Here is a 12,743-nt window from a genome sequence, read left to right as displayed (position 1 = left end):
TAATGTTTTCAGAAAAGAGCTACGACAGTCCAGCTATTAGACTTTACATAGGGGCGAAGAGTAGCGTGTGGGGGAAACCGGGATGCGACGTAGGCAAAAGGACGACAGTACCTGTTGGAAAATATGATTCAATATTGAAAGCTCTTTCGTCACTGGAAAACGCGAACATATTTCTGAACGCACTATACTCACTAACTCATTATTGCATACGCGGCCTCGGATCTGTGTGGAGAACGGTTGGTAGTTTAGTAGTAGAGGGGGTAGGAGTGAAGTACATTCAAAAACTCAGGTACAATAAAAAATTGAAGTAAAAATAAAATGATGTCCCTGTATAAGCAACATTATACGTAAAAAGATAACAAGTATATTGTCCATACCTGTGAAGTAACGGGTAGCGTGTCTGACTGTGAAACCAGGTGGCCCGGGTTCGAATAGGGGCAAGTTAACTGGTTGAGGTTTTTTCCGAGGTTTTCCCCCAATCAAATACGAATTCTGGGTAACTTCCGGTGCTGAACCCCGCATTCATTTCATCGGCATTATCACCTTCATTTCATTCAGACTCTAGATAACCTGAGATGTTGATGCAGCGTCGTAAAATAACCCAATACAATAAACAATAATAAACACATTCTTCAATGATGGGGTTATGTTGGCTTTAATTAGTAGGCCTACAGTTACTCTAGCCATTTGATCGCGATACCGTATTGCACTTGTTCAAAAATCAACTCTTTCTGTGAAATAGAGTTATCAGATTTACTAAAATTAAGTTAGTTTTGAAGTTGTGAATCTTATTTACTTGAGGGTCTTAATTTATTATAATTATTCAGGACTTTCCGTGGATGGGTTGGGTGAAGGTAATAGAAACATACTCGTATATTATACAAATAGTATTTATTTCAATTAAGAGTATATAAAATAAATAAGAAAATCAACAGTGTGATCTTCTGAAAGTATAAGCTTTCAAAGTATTACTACCAGTAGATAAATAATGTAATAAATAAACATATATAATAAATATTAAAATAAATAATTTTACATGTAACTGAATCATAACAGATACATTGTAATTTTTAACATAGTATAAATTAAATACAATCATAAAAAATATTGAAAATTCTCCGTGAATAAAATGATACAAAATGTTAAAATAACACTTAGTTCAGTTTTATAGTGAGCACGTATCATATAGGTGTAAAAATAGCATTTTAGTTTTAAATATTCATACATAAAGAATTATATAAGTAACACTGTGTAGTAAAAATCATCGTTCATCATCTGACAGAGTTTTACGTCTCAAAATATGTGCTTAATGTACATTTCCACCATACATATAGTGAATACATTTTATATTTCAACGCTCGCATGTGTGCAGCTGCACTGTACACTGCCATATTCACTTTACATCCGCGACCGTGGAAATATAAAATGTATGCATTATTTTAGAGTGAAAATTGTTGGCATTTATAAAGAAAATTAATAAAACGTTCTTTTGTTGGTTATAAAAGATACAGCATTCTATTATCCTCATGACAGCTATGTTTCGTAAAACAATAAATTATAGAGAGAATAAATACTTGATATATATAAATATTTTTACAAAAAAAATAATGTATAAAAACACACAAATATTATCACAGCTTTGTTCATAATATGAAATCAATGCTAGAAAGTTATATTTCGAAATTGTAATAACCTTTTTCAAAAATATATGTATACATGAAATAAAGATGCTATTTTTTTTTCGCAAAGCAGAAGGATTTATTTAATTAATTGTAATGCAGATTATATTCGCCATGTTGCTATGCAACGAATAATCTCCTTCTACACTGTGATAATGTAATTATCTTTATGTTTAACTGGAAAAAATTTAATTATGTAATATATTTCAGTATATTCGACTTCGGCATAAAATATTTAATTAAGTCGCTGTGCAAATTCTGTAAATTGTCTTCTATCACTTTGATAGTCATAAGTAACTCAAACACTTTTTTTAAGGCAACCCAGAATAATTAATAAACATGTCAGATTGATATTTGACTAATGATCCGGAAACAGTATGTTTGTTATACAGAGGGAACAATAGGTATGGAATATTGGTAAGAACTTCTTAAATTTTAATTAAAAATAAGCTTTATACAAAAGCTGTTGAAGATAAATGATACAATATGATACCAGTGTTCCAAAAAAAGTTATTCAGGCATACAGGGTGTGATAGTAATCTTTATTTTTCTTTAATGATACCATGTATGAATGTGTAGAAATTTAGCCATTTACCCGTTCCGTGTCTTTTAACTATTTATTAAACTTGTTTCCTGGACTTCAAACTTGAGACAAATAAGTATGTAAAATGTTGAGTAAGCCATAAAACTAAACAAGACACTATGACTAACCAAACTTTGCAACAGATCCTCAAAATGAGAACCATACACAGCCAAACAACGTCCCAGTTTAGCACTGAAACAATCCAATGTTTTTCTCACAATTATGGAACTGATCTGTTTTATCTCATAGTCTGTCACAGTTACAGAACTGATCTGTTCTATATCATTGTCTATCACAATTACAGAACTGATCCGGTGTATCATTGTCTATCACAGTTACAGAACTGATCTTTCCTATCTCATAGTCAATCACAGTTACAGAACTGATCTGTTCTATATCATTGTCTATCACAGTTACAGAACTGATCTGTCCTATCTCATAGTCTATCGGAGTCACAGAACTGATCTGTCCTATCTCATAGTCTATCACAGTTACAGAACTGATCTGTCCTATATCATAGACTATCACAGTTACAGAACTGATCTGTCCTATCTCATTGTCTATTACAGTTACGAACTGATCTGTCCTATATCATAGTCTATCACAGTTACAGAACTGATCTGTCCTATCTCATAGTCTATCACAGTTACAGAACTGATCTGTCCTATCTCATAGTCAATCACAGTTACAGAACTGATCTGTCCCATCTCATAGTCTGTCACAGTTACAGAACTGATCTATTTTATCCCATTATCTATCACAGATACAGAACTGATCTGTGCTATATCATTGTCTATCACAGTTACAGAACTGATCTGTCCTATCTCCTAGTCTATCACAGTTACAGAACTGATCTGTCCTATCTCATAATCTATCACAGTTACAGAACTGATCTGTCCTATCTCATAGTCTATCACAGTTACAGAACTGATCTATTTTATCTCATTGTCTATCACAGATACAGAACTGATCTGTTCTATATCATAGTCTATCACAGTTACTGAACTGATCAGTTCTATCTCATAGTCTATCTACAATGGACTGTTTTCGTGATAGACTGGGTTATTGTTTGGCTGTGAAAGGTTCCCATTTTGAACATCTGTGGTAAAGTTTCGTTAGTGATAGTGTTATGTTTAGTTTTATTTAACATGCTTATTTCTCTCAAGTTTGAAGTCCACGAAGCAAGTCTAATAGATAGTTTAAAGACATGAAACGGGTGAATGGGTAAAATTTCTACACGTTCATACGTAAAAATTAATGGAGGTTCTGAATATGTAAATTTTAATATAGAATGTCACTTAAGAAAATAAAGTTTACTGTTACACGCCTATGTGCCTGAATAACTGTTTTCGAACACTGGTATCATATTGTATGGTTTATCTCCAACAGTTTTTGTATAAAACTTTTTTTTTGTAAAATTGAAATTTAAGAAGTTATTCTTGACTCTGTATAATAGACAAACTTGTTAAGATGAATATTTTTACGTAAAAATACGGGAAAATGCATCACCTTTCTTAACTGAGAAGACGAAACTATATTTCAACGATATTTTTCCATTCCCTGGTCAGCACGTTCACGAAATATCAGCCCGACATGTTTTTTTTTTAAGCGGGGGGGGGTATCTTAATGAAGAAGCCAACCTACTGATATGCAGAATTTACAGATTGTTCACAAGATTTATGGTATAATTTTGTGCGTTGTATAGAAGAAAAATTGTTGACTATTTTTAAGAAGAATATAACAGAAATTTAAACATTAGAACCTAATTAAGTGAATGCCATTGCTTTTACAATATAATGTGTTTTATTACACGTTAACTTTAATTTCAAGAAAGGTTATGGCGATCGAAATGTAACTTTCTTGGTTTTAAACTTTTATATTAAATTTAACCGTCCATATCTGGGCGACACCTGGTTACATAGTCAATCTGCTTACCGAAAAATATGTAACACACGTAGGCCTATAACTGGGAAGATTAGAGTTGAGTCAAACATGCGCAGACGGAAAAGGGAGGAAGGCACTTTCTCGCTTCCACCGGCCGCTACAGAGAAGATGATGTCATCATGGTCTTCTGTACATTATCAAGGTCCCTCCTTTCCAGCTGTTATAATTTCTCATAATATTGTCGTTATGATATATTATCTTTCTTATATCAATAGATAGGTATGTCGAGTTGCCTTTTATGAATAAATTAAATTAAGTTATACTTTGCTTCCGCAAGAAGAGAACGACAAGCCTCTACATTATAGAGTTTTCTATTTCCGACATATCTAACGAGAAAAGGAACTCTTCTCTAAGGACTCCTGCATTGCTCATTTGCAAGGCTGGTTTATTTGAGTCATTGATACAAAGGAAGTAGTTCTTGTCATTTCCTGTAAAAGAAGAAAATTGATTGTAAAAGTCAAAAGTGTAAACTAACATCGTAATCAGAGTGCTGCATTGGAGTTAAATCGCTCGCTTGAACTCGGTCGGGTGTCGCACCCTCGAGTGAGATAAGATCGGTCGTGATACGCTCGTAATAAATAGAAGCACAGTACAAAGTCATCTCACCGACATTGTCTTATCTTGTATGGAAGGCGACAGATAAGATACACATATGTTTTGCCCACACGGTAAAAATAAGGCTTTATTTTCTGCGTTTATAACAAACGTTTAATGGAACGTACCAAAACAGGAACATGAAGTTATAAATAAAATAGTATGAAAAACTTCGATATACAATTATTATTGCTAATTAATAATTATTTAATATTTGATTTACCACATATATAATATGATAGGTCCATACATAGTGTTCCGCCTATATACTGCGACAATGTAGAAACGTTTTACAAAATATTATTGATATAGCAGTAGATTAATAACAATTTTAAAACAGAGATAACGTCAAAGAAAATATAATAAAACGAATAATCATGCTGCACAACTGTTACAGACGCAAAGATTGATACACTAATTATTAGAGATTATTATTATTATTATTATTATTATTATTATTATTATTATTATTATTATTATTATTATTATTATTATTATTACAGAAAAACTTGATACGGTTCTTGCATTATCGTGATTGTGTTCTCCGTTTATAATAATTACATTTACATCCAATAACATTTATCAGATGTGGCAAAATCAAAATCACTCCTGTGTGGGGAAAAAAAAAGAAAAAAAACATTTACCTACAACATTTATATTACATTTTAAAGCAAGGTTTGTAGTTGTACTATGGAGAGGTTAATTAAACACTGTAAAGTTTTGAAATGATAAACATCTATAATGTTACTACACAGTTCATCACTGTAACAAGAACGAATGTCTAACGCTCGGCTTATACCGTTCGAGGATTTATCGCTCGCGACAATTTTACCCATCATGCATGTGCGCTACTTATCTGATTATGCTATGAACTACTTGGCGCTCGAGCGAAAACGTCCGATGCAGACCTCTGATTGTAATAGTAGCAGAAATATATCAAATGTTAACCCTCCTGCTACCAAGGTGGGTAATAGGATTACTCCACTGACGATTTTTCAATATTATTATAATTTTTATCCCTATTCATTTTTTAAATTCCACGCATTTGCCCGTTATACTGTATGTCTATTAACAATTTGAAATATGAATAACAGAAATAATTATTTTACTTTAAGAAGTGATCAGTATTATTGAAGGGAATGATCGTTACCCTCCTTGGTAGTCTGTGTCATGAAAATTCCAAGATATGAAGGGGGTAATAGGATTACTCCACTGACGATTTTTCAATATTATTATAATTTTTATCCCTATTCATTTTTTAAATTCCACGCATTTGCCCGTTATACTGTATGTCTATTAACAATTTGAAATATGAATAACAGAAATAATTATTTTACTTTAAGAAGTGATCAGTATTATTGAAGGGAATGATCGTTACCCTCCTTGGTAGTCAGTGTCATGAAAATTCCAAGATATGAAATTAAATTTGTAGCTTAATTGTTGAGTTTGTCTTCTTCCAAATTATTTTATTCTGTGTTATTAATATAATTATTCATATTGTTTAAATTACCATCATTGGTTCCAGTTTTTTAACTTTTATTTGTGTGTGTTATGGTTATTCTAAAAGTGAATTCGTTAGAAATAATTAATAGTAGAGCCTTTTCTCGAGATGTTAATTGTAGTATCGGTGGTGTTCCCAATATTTGGGGGGGGGAACTGAAATTTATTTTCTTAGATTTATATTTTTATTTATTTATTTTTAGATTTTTTAATGATTTTTAAGGATATTCATTTTATTATAAATAAAAGTCTTGGAGATGTTCATAGTTGTATAGATGGTAATTGAATATTTAAATATCAACAAATATCTGAAATGTTTTCCAATTTATTTTATAGTACTGTGACTTTTATTGATTGTAAACTTATTTTCTATCTTGTCAAAGTTTTGAGGGTGCTAGAAACAATACTGTAGACTGTGACGGTACTATTTTGCATTGCCTGTAATGAGACGATATTAGCGATCCTAGTGGTGAGCAACTATCTAATGTTTGCATATTTGCTACGTATTGAGCTTCGCGACTGTATATACTAGACAGTGATACAAGTTTAATTTTACAGATATGTTTCCTCATAGTATGATGAATAACGTATTTTGAAGTTAATTGATTTTGATGTACATTTTCAACAAAATGGAACGGGACTTTTTAAACGCACTGTATTTTTAGAAAGAAGAAAATTACTTTAAATTTTTACTTTTTCTGAAGTCCATAGTCTATAATATATACACATTTATAAATATTCCAAATGCTTAACAATGATTGATATATGATTTTGTTTGAAGTAATTGTATTACCCCCCTTGGTATTAGTAAGTTGTAAAAAACTTTTGTAGCAGAAGGGTTAAATGTTAAAACGTAAAATGTATGAACTACATCGTCTTAAACTTTGTTTCCATTAATACTCACCATTTGTTGCCTCGAAGGCCACATTGCTGCCCGAAGTTTTTTGAAAGAAAAATCTGTCATCTGCCTGCGTTAGACTCGGAGGGTTTTCCAACGGAGCCATATTATTCGTGTTGATGTCCATATCCTTCAGTGTCTATAAAAATGAAAATAACAATGACCATAATTTCTTATATAGTGAGAGCTCTTCATAACTAGAGAAATTCAGTGAACTATTATACTTATTTGGTTTTGACATGTATGTTACATTTATATTTCATTGCCGGTACGGTATAATATTAAAATAATTCGCTTTGTAATATCCAAGAGACTCTGTCTCGAGGAGTTTGTCTTAATGAAATGTTTCAAAATCTACGTTTTACAGTAACAGCACATAATACTCGTAACAGTTAATTTTACTGGTCGTTGAGGTTTCTGTAAAAAGGTGCTGAAAGATTCTGAAGTTACTTCCACCATTTGCAACTCAGACGTAAACAAAATGGATTCTTACCGTGATCGTCAACTCGCGTTCAGCTGTCATCCTGAGACACGTGGCTGTTGCTATGTGCACTGGCAGAACGGCCTTCGTGTTGTTAGGATCTGCGCTCTTGTAGTAGTATAGCGCGAAATCCACTGCAAGAAATGAATGAAATTTAACTTTCTTTTGTCAAAACAAGGAGTCTACATAAAACAACTGATAGACAAGTTGAGTGTGTGATCAGCAGACTTCGCACGGTGATATGTGATCGTATCGTCGGATGTTGCACACGTATCTGACGCACATATTCTGAACTCGCTGTAACTTGACTGACAGTTCAGAACTTAGGTCACTTAACAAAACGTCACAATAATCGAAGTGCGGCATTACTAGGATTTGTACTAGGGTAAGTTTTAGTTGCTGGGGAAAGAAGTTTCTTAAGCGACTCAAACAGTGAATGGAGGAACAGATTTTTTTTTTAATGTTTCTTTAACTTTAAAATTCCAACTTAAATTATTATCAAAAAAGAAGCCAAAATTTTTTACGACAGATGAATAAGGGATTAGCATGTTGTTAAGGGTAACAACTGAAAGATTACTGTTATGAAGGGAGTTAACTAAACGCTTATTTCGGAATTTGGAAATTATTTTTTGTGTGAGAAATGGTAATATATTCTTAGAATGTATATTTTTTGTCATTGTAATAGTAGTTATTTCAGTAAATAAATGTAAATTATTGTTTGTATATATGTATAAAACTTCTATTGTATATTTGTTATTAGATTATTAATTTTGAAATTCATTTGTAATCAGTGGCGTGGCAAACATGTTTGTTCAAAATGTTTTGATTATGCAAACATTAAAATTAAGTTGCAGTGTCGTCATGATGTGCTCCATTATATTTTACATTCACCGTAGGCCTACTATACCGCCACTTATGCAGTGAGCTCCTGACATTTGAACTTTCCGTACAAGGCTACATTCCTCGATAAATTTAGCGTGACAAAAATGCGAAACCTGATGATCAGTATTTTAAACTGTCCATGCAACTATCCTTACTTTTAAATTACGTCATGATCTCATACAATCATCCTTATCTTATTTCATTATGAATAACTCTAAATGTAATAATATGATAAAGAAAATAGGAAAGTGCTGTATTTAGTTGCATCCAAGTAAATTTCACTGCACTGAAATAACTATAGTTACGAAAAGAAAATATTTGAAAACATCGATGTTGTAGGGCTATATATTAATGAATGCTTTGAAAAATAGTTGCGTAAATATCTGGAAAGAGTTCACTGGCACTTCCTTCTTCCTTTAGTATTGTTGATAAGAGTATGAAGCCTGATAAGACACTTACGAACTCTCATTATCGTTGTGGTTTCTCCTTGATTTGCGGTTAAACACGTGTAGGAAATTGTTTCTTTGAACAGTCATAGTACATCTCCATTCTTTACAGAATTGTGATATATCTCGTGTATTAATTCTGTAGTGCTCGGGGAAAGTGGCACAAGTCAAAAATGTTAATTTTACAGGAGAAAAAAAACTGTCTTTACACTGGTTTATGTCGATTTGATTTTCTTCTGTATGAATTATTCTAATGGAGGAAATACTCACGTATCTTTTCCCAAGCGAGCAGATGTTCCGTAAGTTGTCAATAAATTAATAAAAATTTTTTGTTGAAACTGACTTATGCCACTTTTCCCAAACATTGCAGAATTATATTATGGAATGCCTTTACTAACTGTAGTGAGTTCACAAGATATAAAACTTTAAGCTGCATAGTGTCTTCAAAATTAATTTTGTTATTTCAGCATCTCACGAAAATCAAATAGAATTTGATCTCAGAATTTTGTAAAATTTGTCGGTCGTAATCCTGACTTCTGGAGCATTCCGGCAGTAACCCGGGCCACCTGGCTTCGCGGTCAGACGCGCTAACCTTTACCCCATAGGTGTGGACTTCATCCTTAGTCAAACATGTTTTCAGCTATGTACTCGTATGTATGTATGTATGTATGTATGTATGTATGTATGTATGTATGTATGTATGTATGTATGTATGTATGTATGTATGTATGTATGTATTGTATTGTATTGTATGTATGTATGTATGTATGCATTGTATTGTATTGTATTTTATGTTATGTATTGTATGTTATGTATGTATTGTATGTATGTATGTTATGTATGTGTTGTATGTATGTTATGTATGTATGTATTGTATTGTATGTTATGTATGTATTGTATATATATATATATATATATTGTATGTATATATGTATGTTATGTTATGTATGTTTTTAAAACCTTCATTAGTACAAAAATCAACTCGTACTCGTCTTTATCAAATAATAGCTCGACCAGTTCTATGTTATGGGAGTGAAGCGTGGACTGTAAGGACAAAAGATGAAAGCAGACTAACAGCTTGCGAGATGAGATTCATGCGCCGAACAGCTGGCTACACTAAATGGGATCTAAAGGAAAATGAAGATATCCTTCAAGAACTTAATGTGTCATCAATACTGGACTATATCTCCAGATATCAGTTAAACTGGAAGGAACACGTCTCAAGAACAGTTTCATCCAGGATCCCTAAGGCAATAATGGAGTATCGTCCAAATGGGAAACGGTCACTTGGTCGACCTATGAAAAGATGGCAAGGCCGTAACAGTTCTTTTGGGACTAGTACTTGACAGGATGATGATGATGATGATGATGATGATGTTATGTATTGTATGCATATATTTATGTTATATGTGTATGTGTATATTTATGTATGTTATGTTATGTTATGTTATGTTATGTATGTATGTATGTATGTATGTATGTATGTATGTATGTATTGTATGCATATACAGTATTTATGTTATGTGTATGTATGTATTTATGTATGTTATGTTATGTGTATATATGTAAATGTATTTATTTATATACTTAACTAGGGTACTCTTTCAACTTAACGAAGTTACGTAAGACAAGCGGAAGTTGAATGATGATTATGATGATTTTTTTAAATTGGTTATTTAAGGACATTCGATTTGGGGCTAAGAGGGATGAAATTACAGGAGAATAGAGGAAGTTACACAACACAGAACTGCACGCATTGTATTCTTAACCTGACATAATTAGGAACATTAAATCCAGACGTTTGAGATGGGCAGGGCATATAGCACGTATAGGCGAATCCAGAAATACATATAGAGTGTTAGTTGGGAGGCCGGAGGGAAAAGACCTTTGGGGAAGCCGAGACGTAGATGGGAAGATAATATTAAAATGGATTTGAGGGAGGTGGGATATGATGATAGAGACTGGATTAATCTTACTCAGGATAGGGACGAATGGCGGGCTTATGTGAGGGCGGCAATGAACCTCCGGGTTCCTTAAAAGCCAGTAAGTAAGTAAGTAAGGACGCTGTATCAACTACGAGGTTATTTAGCGTCGATGATATTGGTGATAGCGAAATGGTATTTGGCGAGATGAGGCCGAGGATTCGCCATAGATTACCTGGCATTCACCTTACGGTTGGGGAAAACCTCGGAAAAAACCCAACCATTAATCAGCCCAAGCGAGGATCGAACCCGCGCCCGAGAGCAACTTCAGACCGGCAGGCAAGCGCCTCAACGGACTGAGCCACGCCTGTGGCCTGATGATTATGATGATTATGATGATATTTATAAACAGATCTCATGTGATGTTCCTAGCTCATCTTTGGTGACGAGACTAAGCTACAGCAAGGTAATGAAACTTGTAAATAATTTGTGACTACTTTTATATTAATATTAGTACTTACATTCAGGATCGGAAACTGAATCAAGGCTTCTCGTCTTCGTATCTAAGAAGTGATTTCCTGTATCGTCAGTCTTAACGCAGATGTAAACCAGCTTCCCAACGTTCTTCAGACGAGCGTTCACCCTCTGTGGATTCTTGATACTGGGGAACATCTTCAGTGCAAATGTTTTGACGGATACTCCAGATGTTTATTCTTGCTTTGATCTGATTTCGACTGATGGCTTCTCTGATACATTTCCCTTATATAAAACAATGGCATACGGGAAGTTTTGCTCAATTTCCTCGAAGACTAGAATTCCCACTCCTTCCTTAACGTCATATAGTAGGAAACAATACTGTGAAACCCCTTGATAGATTAAAATTGAACACACAAGTTAAAGAAATCGATAGGGAATGCAATTCTTGTACAACCCGTTTACGTAGGTATCACTCGAATTCAAGCCCCAATAGCAAATGTGTCAGACAAAACAGTCCTCCCAAATGTTCGCTCTTGATCGCTGCAGAAGCAAAGGCCAACCATCGTTTATAAAGAGAAGGCAGCTCTTTCTTATTTTTGGCACGTACCGAGTTCGTCTGCTTAACTACGCGTGCAGCGTCTGGTCAATTGAGAATCTAGTTGGTGGCAGTATAATGGAATTCTAGTGAGCTAGGTCAGGTCGCAGTTTAAAGCTGGTTGCTAATGAACTTGCCAGTATTTTACGAATCAAACAATACCAAGATGTATACAATCCTTTCTTACAGTTATGTTTGTGCAAAAAATTATAAGAATCAAGACCTTTAAATCTCATTTAAGCATATTAAATGAAAGTGTCAATAGTTCAAATTCCACGTTCAATAGATAGATAGATAGGTAGACAGACAGACAGACAGACAGACAGACAGATAGATAGATAGATAGATAGATAGATAGATAGATAGATAGATAGATAGATAGATAGATAGATAGATAGATAGATAGATAGATAGATAGATAGATAGATAGATAGATAGATAGATAGATAGATAGATAGATAGATAGGCAGACAGACGGATGGATGGATGGATGGATAGGTGGATAGATGGATGGATAGATAGATAGATAGATAGATAGATAGATAGATAGATAGATAGATAGATAGATAGATAGATAGATAGATAGATAGATAGATAGATAGATAGATAGATAGATAGATAGATAGATAGATAGATAGATAGATAGATAGATAGATAGATAGATAGATAGATAGATAGATAGATAGATAGATAGATAGATAGATAGATAGATAGATAGATAGATAGATAGATAGATAGATAG

General features: G+C 33.2%; 1 protein-coding gene and 1 long non-coding RNA gene across 2 annotated transcripts in view; one reads left to right on the top strand and one right to left on the bottom strand.

Annotated features, from left to right (window-relative positions):
* The window catches only part of LOC138713770 (uncharacterized), a 428,588-nt gene that overhangs the window by 233,246 nt on the left and 182,599 nt on the right, over positions 1–12,743 (top strand). The gene's annotated exons all lie outside the window — the stretch shown is intronic.
* Positions 1,274–11,966, bottom strand: LOC138713764 (uncharacterized). Its single transcript, XM_069846175.1, has 4 exons — positions 11,451–11,966; positions 7,692–7,813; positions 7,205–7,337; positions 1,274–4,634 (listed from the first exon to the last, which is right to left on the bottom strand). The coding sequence occupies exons 1-4, from the start codon at positions 11,599–11,601 to the stop codon at positions 4,501–4,503; spliced, it is 540 nt and encodes a 179-aa protein (XP_069702276.1). The 5' UTR covers positions 11,602–11,966; the 3' UTR covers positions 1,274–4,500.

This window comes from Periplaneta americana, chromosome 14 (assembly GCF_040183065.1).
Source record: "Periplaneta americana isolate PAMFEO1 chromosome 14, P.americana_PAMFEO1_priV1, whole genome shotgun sequence".
NCBI classification, from domain to species: Eukaryota; Metazoa; Arthropoda; class Insecta; order Blattodea; family Blattidae; genus Periplaneta; species Periplaneta americana.
Note: the sequence above shows the minus strand (reverse complement) of the source record. Positions and strands in the feature narration are given on the sequence as shown.